The sequence below is a fragment of the Nansenia antarctica genome (assembly GCF_963989245.1).
Source record: "Nansenia antarctica genome assembly, chromosome: 14".
Classification (NCBI taxonomy): domain Eukaryota; kingdom Metazoa; phylum Chordata; class Actinopteri; order Argentiniformes; family Microstomatidae; genus Nansenia; species Nansenia antarctica.
Window position 1 is genome coordinate 18,092,060 of NC_137684.1, and position 14,580 is coordinate 18,106,639.

At 46.0% G+C, this 14,580-nt stretch overlaps 1 protein-coding gene across 1 annotated transcript in view; it reads left to right on the forward strand.

Moving 5' to 3' along the window:
• The window catches only part of LOC308170408 (A-kinase anchor protein 13-like), a 47,615-nt gene that overhangs the window by 23,818 nt on the left and 9,217 nt on the right, over nucleotides 1-14,580 (forward strand). Inside the window, exons 10-23 of the mRNA XM_080545201.1 lie at nucleotides 3,390-3,432; nucleotides 3,688-3,799; nucleotides 5,581-5,743; nucleotides 8,653-8,720; nucleotides 9,461-9,524; nucleotides 9,830-9,983; nucleotides 10,247-10,362; nucleotides 10,636-10,782; nucleotides 11,207-11,460; nucleotides 12,297-12,422; nucleotides 12,606-12,723; nucleotides 13,191-13,442; nucleotides 13,576-13,652; nucleotides 14,127-14,308. Coding sequence (XP_080401327.1) covers nucleotides 3,390-3,432; nucleotides 3,688-3,799; nucleotides 5,581-5,743; nucleotides 8,653-8,720; nucleotides 9,461-9,524; nucleotides 9,830-9,983; nucleotides 10,247-10,362; nucleotides 10,636-10,782; nucleotides 11,207-11,460; nucleotides 12,297-12,422; nucleotides 12,606-12,723; nucleotides 13,191-13,442; nucleotides 13,576-13,652; nucleotides 14,127-14,308 — 1,876 coding nt within the window. The remainder of the gene's footprint in view (nucleotides 1-3,389; nucleotides 3,433-3,687; nucleotides 3,800-5,580; nucleotides 5,744-8,652; nucleotides 8,721-9,460; nucleotides 9,525-9,829; nucleotides 9,984-10,246; nucleotides 10,363-10,635; nucleotides 10,783-11,206; nucleotides 11,461-12,296; nucleotides 12,423-12,605; nucleotides 12,724-13,190; nucleotides 13,443-13,575; nucleotides 13,653-14,126; nucleotides 14,309-14,580) is intronic.

Sequence of the window (14,580 nt, forward strand, 5' to 3'; positions counted from 1 at the left end):
AACTGGGTCTTCTCTCACCTGGTTGTGTGGTAAAGGTTAAAGGTTAGGGTTAGGCCTCCCCGGTAGTCTAGTTCCCCTGTCCCTTATTTACGGGGGGTTCACTCTATCACTAAAAGGGAATAAGGTCACCCACCCTAGGCTCGTGTGTTTTTTTGTCAATTTCCCGTGATTTGATTTGATTTGTTTTGTGTCCTTGGATGGGATGTAACCCCAGCGAACGGACGACCTCGTGCCAAGAGGCGCATCTCCTTCTCCTTCAGCATGTCTCCGATCCTCCCCAAATCTAAAACCATCTTTTCTATCGGCTCCTCCTCCAGCGACGAGGAGGAGGTAGTGAGTAAGTACGCACCCAGAATGCACTGGGTGTGCCTTCGTCGTTTGTTCTGACCGTGTCACTAAACGGACGTCGCCTCCCTCTAAATCAACCCTAATACTCTTATCTTGTCTGGTCCAATGAGAACACTTCCCTCAGCATGGGAAAGTCTCAGATTGTCAGGAAAAATCTGTTTCATTGCTTTAGATATCAATCAGTAAGTATCTCTTATTTCAAACAAACGCCTCCAACTTCTCTTTCTACAACTCACTCGCAGTTGCTGATACAAAGAGTGATATAGGGTAGTGGTGGTCTAGTGGATAGTGAGTTGGACTTGTGATCGGAAGGTTGTGAGTTCAAATCCCGCCTGAAACCACACCACTACTAGTGTGCCCTTGAGTAAGGCACTTAGCCCTCAGTTACTCCAATTGTAAGTCGCTTTGGATTAAAAGCGTCTGCTAAATGGCTAAATTAAATTATATAGGTGAACAAGTGATCAGATAGACATATTTTTATTGTGCTATAGCGAAAATTCAAGCAAATTAGGTAAAGAAGTGTCAGCAGCACTAACCTGTGGACTAATCATATCTGTACTGACTATTCCCTAATTTATCTATTTTACACATGTCTCTACCCATGTACAGTCCTAAAAACCTTGGCTGCCATGAAAAAGACTGATCAAATCGAAAAAAGAAAAATGGTCACAGAGATTTTACCCCTTTCATTCGAATGAAAATGTCACAAGATTCCCTCTGCCTACATGGTATTCTATTCTCATGATCTGAGAGCTTTGCCTTTCTGCACTGTCTCTACAGTACCCTGTCAAACGCCTCGCAAACCTCCCTGTTCAGAGACGGTAGGCAGGCAGCATAGTGGAGAGAACTCAGACGTCCATTCAGTCAGACATCTGGAATCGTCATCTCTCTCTGTCTCTTTCTGCCCTTATTGAATATCGGCCGGAGCCTCCTTTAAACCTGTAGTCTAGTTCCCGTTATTGGTGTCTAAGTGAGTCTGAAGGACAAGAATCACCCTTCTGTTCTCAGAGGTTTTTCCCCAGGTCCAGAGTAGCCCCCGTTCTCCTATTGTATTTGACAAGCCTGTCCTTTCTATTAGTGCTTTCCTGAGAGTTTTCCACTTAATTGCTTTTCTTTCGTTCTTTTCCTTTCCATCAGATCTATTTATTCCCCCCTCTCCTATCCTCTTCCATTTTTCGAAATCCACATAAAAACCTTTCAAAGTGTTCCGCCCGGGCTTCGCAGCTGCTAAAAAGGATAGAGTTTCCTTTCAGGACATTTTCACTGCTGCCGATCTGCGCCCTCCTCCGAGTCTCGTAAGAGAGACTTGTATATTATTCTGGGGGGAGAGAACGATAGGAAGGAAAGAAAGAAGGAAGGGAAGAAAGAACAGAGAGAAAGAAAGAAAGAAAATCCCCCAGGCTAGCCGGCTGGTTGTGTTACTGAGGCTGACGTTTTCAGAGCTAAAAAGAGACATGGCTTTCTCTGGGCTGGCCGTGTCAGATTTAGCAGCTTAAGAGCTGTAAGGACATTTCGTATGTCCGTTCTGGACATTTCTCTGTGTGTTTGTCATGTGATGTGGTTATATTCAGCTTCGCCGGAGAAGATAGAACCGTGCCGGCGCTTCAATGTGTCCGGTCTGACGACCAGTAAATCTCTTTAGCATGGCTGTCCCTTCAGGAAATGGATGCTGTCAAAGAGACTCAATTAAACCTTTGTGATGCTGCTATATCTAAAGGTCCCTTTTCGATCTGGGTCAGAAAAGTATTTTTTTCCTATGTATTCAAATACATGTGGTGCGCTTGACTTTGCTTGCCTGACCTGGCAGACGAGAGTGAGAGTGCCAGCATGGGGACTAGATGGGATATACGTTTGACCGGGCAAGCTGAATCAAGCACACCACACTACTGTGTTTCTCCCCAGGTCTTGTCTATATGCGTGTGTCTAATACATTCTAATTCATGCCTGTTAGTTCTCCTACCAGGTTCCCACTGTCCCACTGTGTCCATAGGAGGGGATGATGCTGCCCTGTACAGTGGCTATAGAAAGTCATCAGACCCCTTCACTTTTTACACATTTCGTTGTGTTATAGACTCAATCTAAAGTTGATTAAATAAAATAAATTAAAATTCATCAATCCACACACAATACCCCATAATGACAAAGTGAAACCAAGTGTTTAGAAATGTCTGCAAATGTATTAAAATTGAAACACAGAAATACCTCATGTGCATAAGTATTCATACCCTTTGCAATAACACTCTTAAAATAAGCTAAAATACTAAAAGGTCATCAACAAATCTCCAATAAGTTGAATTGAGTTTATCTTAATGAAAGGATAATAGTTCATGTCATTTTGGAATCAATATCTTTGTTTTTATAGGGTCTCTGATTTGCATAGGAATCAATTGCACACTGTGTGGATCAGGTTAGTTCAGGTTAGGTCATGTCATTTTGGAATGAATATCTTGCAAATCAGAGACCCTATAAAAACAAATATATTGATCCCAAAATACTATTATATTTGCATTAAGATGGACTCAATTCAACTTGATTTTTGCATTTTAGCTCATTTTAAGAGTGTCATTGCAAAGGGTCTGAATACTTATGTGCTTATGAGGTATTGAACTGTACTTATCTGTATTTCAATTTTAATAGATTTATTTAAATTTCAAAAAAAGTGGTTTTTCTTTGTCATTCTGGGGTGTTGTGTGTGGATTGATGGATATTTTTAATCCATTTTAAATCGAGGCTATACCACAACAACATGTGGAGAGTGAAGTGAAGGGGTCTGAATAATTTCAGAATGCAATGTATGTTACTGTATAATGCTCTATCCTCCGCTTAGAAGTGGCTTGGCATTACCATGTGATATTACCAGTCTTTACAATGGTTATGTCTGGATGTCTGAGAAAGGACCGTTTTTTATCTAGAGGAATTCCGAGCCAGTCTCTAATCTTAAGTTATTTCAGCACGCTCTATCGCTCAACCATTATCATAAACGCTGCTGTCCCATTGGTCCAGCTCCTCACCCCCACCCCGTCTCTCTGTTTCTCCCGCAGGAGTGGGATCCTTCACCCATACCGCTGGGTCACTAGAGTACAGGTAAGATGCAAGGCTTTAGTTAAGACACTATTTTACTGTTCATATATGACACTGTTCATACCAGTATATGCACAGTGTAGTTTTTGCAAGTGTGGTACTAGTAACTGCTCCTTGTTTTGCTGTTGAAACAATTGAGTAATGGTCATGATGATGACGCCTAGCCGGTAGGCCTACAGTGGAGCAATGCATGAGACTTGTACCAGGGTGATACCATGACAACACCATGAGTGTAACATGGATGACGTCTGTGTTCAGCATCTCTGAGGAGGACCCCGGGCCTCTGCGGAGCGACACGGAGGGCAGGCCAGGGACCAAGGTCAGCCGGACCTTCAGTTACCTCAAGAGCAAGATGAGCAAGAAGAGCAAGGTGAGTTCCTCCCCTCCTCCTCCTCTCCTCCTCAGCTCCTTCCTCCTCCCCTTCCCCTGACTTTCAAGAGCCCACTATTTTTCACTCGGATTCCAGGTTTCAAGGTTTCTCGTTCCACTCTATGTATACTGTACAGGCACCGTACTTATTTAGGTTGAGAAGTCCTCATTTCAGTCCTCATTTCTGTCCGTATGTGTGACTTTTGAGTGCTTGATCACTTTTTCGACGAGATCCATTCCGTGACGTTTCTCTGGTTATCCGGTGTGTGGTAATCAGATCAAACTTGACACTGGGAGCGCACACAGCAGGAAGCACTGTATCAGCACATACCGTACCACTGTGTACACACTGTGTAGCATATAGCTTTTGTGTGCAACAGTGCGAGGCGCCGCGTTTGCAAGCCGTCGGAAGTCACACAGGAAACAGACACATTCTGTGATTAGTTGCACACAGCCAGTCCTTAGTATGGCATCACTGCCTCTACGAAAACAAACCACCAAGTAACATCATACTTCTAGATAACCGTATAGAAAATAGCAGTAAGGACATGGCCATGGACTGTATGAAGACAGTTCTCATTTAACATTTAACATTTTTCAATCCAAAACAACTTACAGTATAGTATAGAGATCTGTTCCATGATGATCCAACTTTGAAGAGACATTGCTTTGAAAAGACATTGTCTAAACTCAAGGCCAAACATCTTCTCGAGAGTAGCAGGGATTGTGACAGAGAGGTGAGGCAGGAAGCTGCTGCGTCTTTAAGCGAGGCTGCTGGTGTGTAACACACACAGAAACGCAGAAGCACAATTCAGCTCAGTCCTACATGCTAGCTAGCTCACTTCCTCCTTTTGGTCTGGTACACTGGTGTCATGGGAACAACAGGGTTCTTTCTGTAGAAGCTCGCCAGTGGTCCGAGAAGAGACAGACAAACAGACGGATTGACAGAGAGACAGACAGACAACTGTGAGTGACTGAGTGACAGACAGATAGACGTACAGTCTCGACAGACAGACAGACAGACAGACAGACATACTTGACAGATAGACAGATAGACCAGCAGACTGACCCGACGACAGACAGACAGAGAGAGAGAGAGACTTTCAGACAGACAAACTGCGTGTGATGCTGTGCAGACGTCTCCTGGCGCAAGGGCGCTCCCTGAAGCTGAGGTGCGAGTCAGGACAGAATGAGGTACAGTCGGAGGATCATATCGGTCATTATGGGCTTTGTGTGAGAGACTGGGAACTCTTAGTCACCACTGCTGTATCTACGTCAAAGTGTTTTTTTTTCCTCAACTCTCACTGCTGTAACTGCTATTCGTCATCTGATATATCTCTGTATAGTGTATACTGTCCTCTTGGTTTTGCGCCATTACATTTTTATGGTCCACGCTTCCGTTATTGGCAGACATTGACTTCTGTTTAGACTAGAAAGTGAAGCTACTGTGCTTTAGCCACATTGTTTAGGTTTGACTAATGCCTCTGGTCTCACCACAGATGACCATATATTGCCTACACGGAATACGCAATGTAGTATTGGGGGTTGTGGGGTTGAGTCAGAATCCAAAATGTGAAGTGCCTTCCGCTTTGTGAGGAGGAACAGGGATCATTTCAGCACTACGCGCCTCATCGTACAGTGATTTATTAGAATCTTGATATTGTCGTAGTAGTGACGATGTCACGACGGCGTGCTCACCGCTCACAGACAGCGGTGTGGTGCGTTGACTCAGAAAAGCAATGGATTTGATGGGAAGTTGTTCTTGTCTCTGGCCCTACGCAGGAGAAAGACAAAGAGAAGGGTCGGGAGAAGGAGAAAGATCCCAAGGAGAAGGAGAAGAAGACCCTGAACGGACATCTCTTCAGCTCCGTCAACTCCGCCCCCTCCACGACGTGCCAACAATGCAACAAACCCATCAACACTAAAGAAGCCTTCCTCTGCACCAGTAAGACTAAACCCACCTACAGTATCTCTGTCTCGCTCTGACCCAAAACCACTTCCTCCTCTCCCTATTCCACTCCTCCTCCTCTTTTTCATCTTCTTCTTCCCTCTCTTCATCCTCCTCCTCCACCTCCACCTCTTCTTCTTCCTCCTCCTCCTCTTCTGTTTCATAACCCCCTCCCCCTCCCCCGCCACCTCCACCCCTCTGTCAGCCAGCACAAGTCAAGTGTTAATTAGGTCATTACGTGGGGATCTGTACAGATCTTTATCACAGTGTTTATGTCAGCCCAGACTCTGTGGTTCCATGACTTACTCATCTTCTTTTCCAAAGAAAGGGACTTCTGGCTTCTATCTTATTACCGGAACTCTTATCTACGAGCGTCGTGATTCCATTCTCCTAACTGCTATAGTTTGGACTGTTATGCAGTCAGTTACTACCTCTGATACTATGCTGTAACTAGAAGTCAGTTAGTTCCACGGCTAGAACTAGTATAGCGTCTTTCGTCACGTATTTATATCTTAGTACATTGTTTAAAAGACGCAGACTGGTCGTCTTTGGGCGGCTCAATCACACTATTCACTCTTTCTAGTACAGTCAGCGGTTCTAGCTAGAGAAAGCCAGACTAAGAGAAAGCCAGACTAAGCAGAAAGCAGGAAATCCCATGAGGCTCGGCTGGGTCCTGTCTGAGGGGACCTAAAGAGGATGTTAGGATGTTGTCTATTTTCGGAGATTTTCGGACAGAAGTGGATGGATTGAAAACTCACTGTCACAACGACTACTATGCACTTTCCCCACGCCGTCTCTGTGTGAGCGACGTGCATTAGAGCAGCAGAAACTATCAGGACCTCAAGCAATAAGATGGCAAAATTAAAATTTAATTAATTAATTAAAATTATTATAAGAAATGGAATAATGTCGGCACACTGTGTACTGTTACTGTACATGCTCCCCAAAGTGCATGTTCATTAAAGAACCGTTGGAACTTCGGGTTCTCTAAAAATCCTTCTCGGGAGTGCTGGTTTGACTTTGAGCTTTCAGGTGGGATGGGCTGGAGTGGGCTGGGAGTGTCCCAGTGATGAGGGAGCAGAATGGGGAGGGGGGGGGGGGGGGTTAGAAGGAGAAGGCGGGAGGGAGAAGGGAGAAGTGGCCTCCTGCCCAGCCAGCCCCCTCAGTCGAGTCTTTCACAGGGTTGCATCACCCTGCTCTGCCTTTGGCCTACGCTCTGGCCCCTGACTGAGGCAGCTGCTCAGCGTCAGCTCAGAGCTCACTCTGCTGTCCCACTGTTACACTGCTCCGTTACTGGGCCATTACTGCTCTATAACTGCTCTATTACTGCTGTTAATGGATGTCCCGTCCCCCCCCTCTCTCTCTCTCTTTCTCTTCCTCTCTTTCGTTCACTCTCTGACACTTCTCTCCCCTCTCTCTCTCTCTCTCTCTGTGTTTCTCTTTTTTTATTTCCTTCACTGGCAGAGGATGTGCCGTTGGCCCTATTTGGGTTTCCGCGGATCATTTCTCAAAAGTGACTTTGGTTTTTAGTCACACACACTGTTTCACTGCACTGAGGCTTGTAAATAGATGACGGGCTAGAAGGTTTCCAGTGAGAGAGAGCCTCTTTCTCCTGTCCCAGTTCTTTTTATAGTAGCGGCTACTTTTGAAAAATGCCTGTTGTGGATCAGATAGCAAAAAAAAACAGATAAAACGATGCTAGTTTGTAGACACACACGCGCACACACACACACACACACACACACACACACACACACACACACACACATACACACACACACACACACACATACACACACACACGCACATGCACACACACTCTCTCTCTCACACGTACACACACACACACACACACACACACACACACACACGCACACACACTCTCTCTCACACACACACACACACACACACAAACATGCGCACTCTCTCACACACACACACACACATGCACACACACACACACACACTCTCTCTCTCTCACACACACACACACACACATGCACACACACACACACACACACACACACACACACACGGACAGGTTTGTGTGTGATCCTGCACAGTGCCTGCCTAATGTTTTAGCCAGGCAGAGGTGGGCAGAGTGCAACAGACTGCCTATTGTCTCTCTCCCCTGAAGTGTTTAGTGTTGGTGTTGTTATGATCACGCTTGACTGGGTCTGCAGAGGAACTGTTTAAATGTCAGTTGTATACTCGAGCCCGACGTTCTGCAATGATTTCTCTGCAGCTGCCTTGATGTTTTTACATCAACAGTGTTTTATGAACCCTCCGGAACACTTTACCTTTCCCTGGGTGTGTCTGCAAACAGTAGAACAGCTAACAGTCAACAATGTTGTAGAGTGGTCATAGGGCAGAGGAGGACTGAAGTCAGGACAGGGGGAACTAGGCAGAGACACACTATAATGAAACATAAATTTCTGTCATTTTTCCAAATGCATATTATGGTAATTGATACTGAATTTTGATTCATGTAATCTAGATTCACACCTTTCTCCCTGGGTAAGAGATCTGAGTTCCCTCTTGTTGCGTGTTTTCATCAGTGGAGGAGGAGGGCGGATCAAAGGAACAGTATTGGTTTGATATGAGTCACTACCACCCGCCTATTTGTCAGGTTGTTTTATTCTCTGGCGGTTTCACTTGTGTGACTTTGAAGTCGTATTATATACACTCCCGGTCCCGCTGGCTGTCACGTGACATGGAAGAGGAAGAGGGTGTGTTTTGGTGTTTTCAACTTCATGCTGGTGCTTAAGCAGTTCTTATCTACTGTTAGAATCAGAATCTTAGCTTTTTTTTTCAGGTGTGCTGCACTGCGTTTGTTGCCGTGTTTATGACTGATTTTTTTTTTCCACCAGATTGTTAACCACGTTATTCTTTCCTGATGTTTTCAGACTGCAACGCACATGTCCATAAGGGCTGTAGAGAGAGTCTGCCTGTGTGCGTCAAGGTCAAAATGAAGGTAAGTGTGGCTCTGAGTCTGCACACACACACACACACACACACACACACACACACACACACATACACGCACACACACACACGCATGCTTGCGCGCACACACACACACAAATACAAATACTCACACACAAACACACACACACACACACGTCTGTCAACAGGTTGGTGTGTGATCAGTCTCTGTCTTAAGTGAGAATGCGTGGCAATCCCCTCCACTGTTTGTCAACAGCAGCAGTGTGTGAGCGTGTGTGTGTGCATGTTTCTGTGTGTGTGTGTGTGTGTGTGTGTTCACATGTTTCTGTGTGTGTGTGTGTGTGTGTGTGTGAGTGTGTTTGCGTGTTTCTGTGTGTTTGTGTATGTGTGTGTTCACATGTTTCTGTGTGTGTGTGTGTGTGTGTGTGTTTGCGTGTTTCTGTGTGTTTGTGTATGTGTGTGTTCACATGTTTCTGTGTGTGTGTGTGTGTGTTCACATGTTTCTGTGTGTGTGTGTGTGTGTGTGTGTGTTTGCGTGTTTCTGTGTGTTTGTGTATGTGTGTGTTCACATGTTTCTGTGTGTGTGTGTGTGTGTGTGTGTGTGTGTGTGCTTGCGTGTTTCTGTGTGTTTGTGTATGTGTGTGTTCACATGTTTCTGTGTGTGTGTGTGTGTGTGTTAGCGTGTTTCTATGTGTGTGTGTGTGTGTGTGTGTAATGTCAGTGATGTTTGCTGTATTTGAAGAGATGTTTCCACTGTGTGTGTGTCAGCTCCAGAAGCAGCAGACGTGTCCAGATGGGCTGTCCATCTCCGGGGTCACTTTGAGAAGCAAATGTAAGATGACAAGCAAACGGACCAGTTGTCCTGTCTCCACCTGCTCCCTCTGTGCCCTCTGATGATCTAAACTCTGTCTCTGACTGCAAATGATTTAGTTTAGACACATAATTTTTATTTACACCTCTACTCCTTTCTATACACTGTACTGGATGTTCTCTTTGAATGTATTTCATTGTTTATATGCACTATGTGTGTACTCACAAGCAATGATGTGGACTGTATTAGAGGTAATCCTTCAGGCTAACTTAGGTTACGTGTGTGTGTGTGTGTGTGTGTGTGTGGGTGTGTGTGTGTGTGATCAGCTACATCCTTGCCAATGTCGTCACGGGAGCGGCCCTGGTCCACCTGCTCTCCTGACGACCAGGTCGTGGTGGCCACGCCCCGCAGGAATCCCAGCATCCTCTCCTTCAACCACAGCAACCTGTCGAAGAGCATCTCCATCAGCAACATCGCAGGGTGAGCAGCGATACCAGTTACACACAGTGAACAACACCAGCCACACCTAGTCTGTTGTGTCATCATTCCAAGGGGAAAAAAAACGGGCTGGTATCCCAAATCCTGGACTAAATCTCTCTGTCAACGGAGACTTCAATGAAGATACTTTGTTGTCTAGGATTAGATTTTAATCTAGGTCCGGAAGACCAGTACTATTAGTCACGTTAGGCTTACTGGTGTCTTACTCCTTCCTCACATCTCCTCCACCCACTTTATCCATCCAGGCCAGTGTTTGAGGAGGCGCAGGGTCTGAAGGGACTGAAGTACCTGTCTCAATCTACAGACTCCTTACACAAGACCAGTAAGGTCAACGAATCCACGGAGTCTCTGACAGATGAAGGTAAACCCTAACAAAGGCCTTTCTCTTTGTGCCAAGTGTTTCAGTCAACCTCCCGAACGAACGGCAGGACTCATCCTGCAGATAGAAAACCTCTCCTCAGATCTCCTCAGACGTTTATAGCTGTTGTCTCTTTAAATGCTAGCACCGCTAGTTCGCTAATGTGAATTGTTCCCTTGTTTGCATAGTGTGTAAATTAGTTCTCAATACCTTGCCTGACTTAAGTAAAGGTTAAATAAACATTTGTTCTCTGTGTATATTTGTGGTGTCTCCCAGGCACGGAGATGATGGACAGCCAGTTGATGGGCGAGTTTGAGGCGGAGGCGAAGGAGCTGGAAGCGGACTCCTGGAGCTTCACTGTGGACAAGAAGTACGTCAAGCAGCTGAAGAAGGAACTGGTCAAGAGACAAGACGTCATCTACGGTAGGAGGGGGGCTCTCACTATCACACATCAAACCATCTACTTAGTTCTCCAAGTCTTTTGTCTCAGTCAAGCCATTGATTTTGATTTCATTATTGAGTATTATGGATTAGGAGGGTCTTACTCATCGCAAATAGAATCGGATAGCGTTCGGTGTTTCCTCCAGGATTTTTCACGTTAGTGGCGGGGTGGTGAGTTTTCGCGCGCCCGCCACGAATGAATGCATATATAGGAAACACTGGCGTTGATTTGGGTCTAGCACTATAACAACTCTGTCTCTCTGGTGTGGCTATTTTGAGGTAGAAAGACATTTTTACATAGATGACAGCAGGGTCCAGTGGATGGCAAATGGAAGTCTTACAATTACCCTCCCTCCAACCCGTTGCCTCTCCTTTTTCCGTCTTCCCATCCCCTCTCCTCCTCCAGAGTTGCTCCAGACAGAGATGCACCATGTGCGGATCCTGCGGATCATGGCGGAGGTCTACGGTAAGGGTCTGCAGAAGGAGCTGCAGATGGAGGGTCAGATCGTAGAGAGAGTGTTCCCCATGTTGGAGGAACTCCTAGACCTGCACACACAGTTCTTCACCTCCCTCCTGGAGCGAAAGAGGGAGTCCGTCATCGAGGGGCGGGACGACGGCAGCTTCCTCATCCGCCAGATAGGAGACGTCCTCCTCACACAGGTTAGCGTTATTACTCAGAGGGACCAGAGGATGTATACATTCATACTTGAACGAAAGTGGATACGTTGGCTGTGTTTGTAAATTTGCACTGAGAGCGCCGGAGCGCACACTGGGTTCCATGTCATAAAGGGGCCGAGTCATTTGATTGGACATGAGGCATTCCATGAGTGCTGATCAGATTTCCGGAGCGAATTTACGAACGCAACCCTTATATTTTGTTTCAGCAGAGGGTGCTAAATAGAGTACGGGCAAATACATTGGCTCCAATGGAGATTTTCAAATGCTTTTTTGTTGAAAGGGCTGTGCTATCTGCCTCACTCGCTAGCATAGTGCTAGCAGGAGGTTTTACAATCCAAAATGTAGTCTTATACAATAGAGACAAAAGTCTGTTACTATTACATATGTCTATATTTCATTATCAGTGGAAAGAAAATTAGGACAATTAAATATCAGCTAAGGCACACCGTTTTTTAATACATTTTGGATAGTGTTTTTTACTTCTTTGCTTCAAGCTGCATTACTTCAGTGATAACTGTCCTTACTGAAGTGCGCCCTCTGCTGCCACTGCCATAGGAACGGCACATTTTACTCACTTAAATGGGAAAGATAGGGAGTGGAAGGGCTGTGGATGAACATACTAATTATGAACATATATGATATACTATTAATGGATTTGGTCTATTGTGCTTTTACGAAAGGTGCTCATAGCACTTTCCATTGTCTGGGGGTGACTCAGCTCATCCACCACATTATGTTTAGAGAGCGCTGGGATAATGTTGTTGACTAGGCTAACCTGTTAGTGTGTCATCATCTCATGTGAGCATTCGGGTCCTCAGTTCTCAGGTTCCAATGCAGATCACATGAGGAAGGTCTATGGGAAATTCTGCAGCCGCCACAACGAGGCGGTCAACTTTTATAAAGAGCTTCACACCAAAGACAAACGCTTCCAGGCCTTTATCAAAGTAAGACATCTTCTTCATTTATGATGTCATGGTCTATCTATCTAGAAGCAGTGTGAGGTCTCACTGATTCCTTTCACCAGGTGGTGCCCTGGCTTGCATACAAGATCACATGTGTCTGCTTCACTCTGAGGGAAGTCATTGAAACATGAAACAGTGTCTGATTGTATGCACCTGTGTTTCCAGAAAAAGATGAGCAGTACAATCGTCCGGAGACTAGGCATCCCAGAGTGTATTCTACTAGTCACCCAGCGTATAACCAAGTACCCAGTGTTACTACAGAGGATACTACAACACACCAAAGGTAAGATCCCCTCAAATATTTGTTTTACCGTTCTGTTTGGCCGGCTGTGGCGCAGGAGGTAGAGGCGCTGTCTAATGATCTCAAGGTTGGCAGATCAGCGGTTCGAGCCCCGGCTGGCCACATGTCGAAGTGTCCTTGGGCAAGACACTGAATCCCAAAATTGCTCCCAGTGAGCGGGCCAGCGCCTTGCATGGCAGCTTGCCGCCATTGGTGTGTGAATGTGTGGGTGAATGGGTGAATGAGAGGCCGTTGTAAAGCGCTTTGGAGCAGCAAAAAGGTGCTATAGAAGTGCAGTCCATTTACCATTTTATAATACAATACAATACAATACAATACAATACACACAATGAATAAATAACTGTTAGTACGGTGATGAATGGATTTATCTTCTCTATGTTGTCATGTGTTATGCTCTCTGTGTTTATCAACGACATGGCCCATAATCCCCCTATGTGTCTTGTGTGTAGACAACGAGGAGGACCACGAGGACGTGAGCCGAGCTCTGAGGCAGGTGAAGGAGGTGATCGCCGCCGTGGACAGCAAGGTGAACGAGCACGACAAGAAGCGACGCCTGAAAGACGTGTACAGCCGGACGGACAGCAAGTCCATCATGAGGATGAAGAGCGGCCAGATGTTCGCCAGAGAAGACCTGGTGAGGGGGAGGCGGCTGCTGCACGACGGACCGCTGCAGCTGAAGAACTCCGCCGGAAGGCTTAAGGGTAAGGGAACAGACTCTTTTATCAATCTGCGTTCTTTCATCATTCTCCGAGTATCTCTTTTTTGTTTTCTTCTTCTCCTGATCCTAACGGACGTTCCCCCCCCCCCCCCCCCCCCCCCTTCCCCAATGTCCAGATGTCCAGGCCATGCTGCTGTCTGACGTGTTCATCTTCCTCCAAGAGAAAGACCAGAAATATGTCTTTGCCTCCCTGGTATGTTTGTGTTTCTCCCATTGTCCTCCGCTGTATAAACTGTGGAAGAACCTTGCCCTCCTTTTGTCTTGTTTGCTTTGAGGCTGGCGAGCCTTGCTGTTACAACACCAGTCTGGCCTGTCTGTGTTGTTTCAGCTGTGTTGTGTAACACACCGTGCCATGCGAAGCCCGACTCAGTCGATGCTTGTTTTGAACAAAGCTGTTACACTGGCATGACAGTCTTAGTTTCTTTGGGTTAGGGTTAGGGCTTTTTTCTTTTTTAGATTTCAGTTTTTTTTAATAAGACTCACATTATTTCCAGTTGGCTTTCCAGTCACATGGAATTTCCATATAGTAGCGATGAAAGAAACCTTGCAAATCGAGTATTTTTTCCTCAACCTCCCCAACCCCCCTCTTCACCTCCCCAACCCCCCTCCTCACCTCACCAACCCCCCTCCTCACCTCACCAACCCCCCTCCTCACCTTCCCCCACAGGACCAGCGCTCCACGGTCATCTCCCTCCAGAAGCTGATCGTGCGGGAAGTGGCCAACGAGGAGCGGGGCCTGTTCCTGATCACGGCGGGGATCGAGAAGCCAGAGATGGTGGAGGTCCACGCCAGCACCAAGGACGAACGCAACACCTGGATGCAGCTCATACAGGACGCCATGCACTCCATGTGAGTCACTGGGAGAGGAGTCAGCACACACACACATGTGGTGTGTTCGTTGTTTTTTCAATCGTATACCGATGGATGGAGAGTGTACTTGCTTTGTACCAGGGATTTTCTATCCTAGTCCTTGTAGGGTCAAGGTTTCCTCTCTTCACTAAATGCCATATTCTGTAGGTACAGTAACTGTACTGTGATTAGATCTGACAGGAGAAGGTGCATCTGCAGCCTAAATGAAATGATTAATGGTGTTGCTGATGATGATGATGATGATGATGATG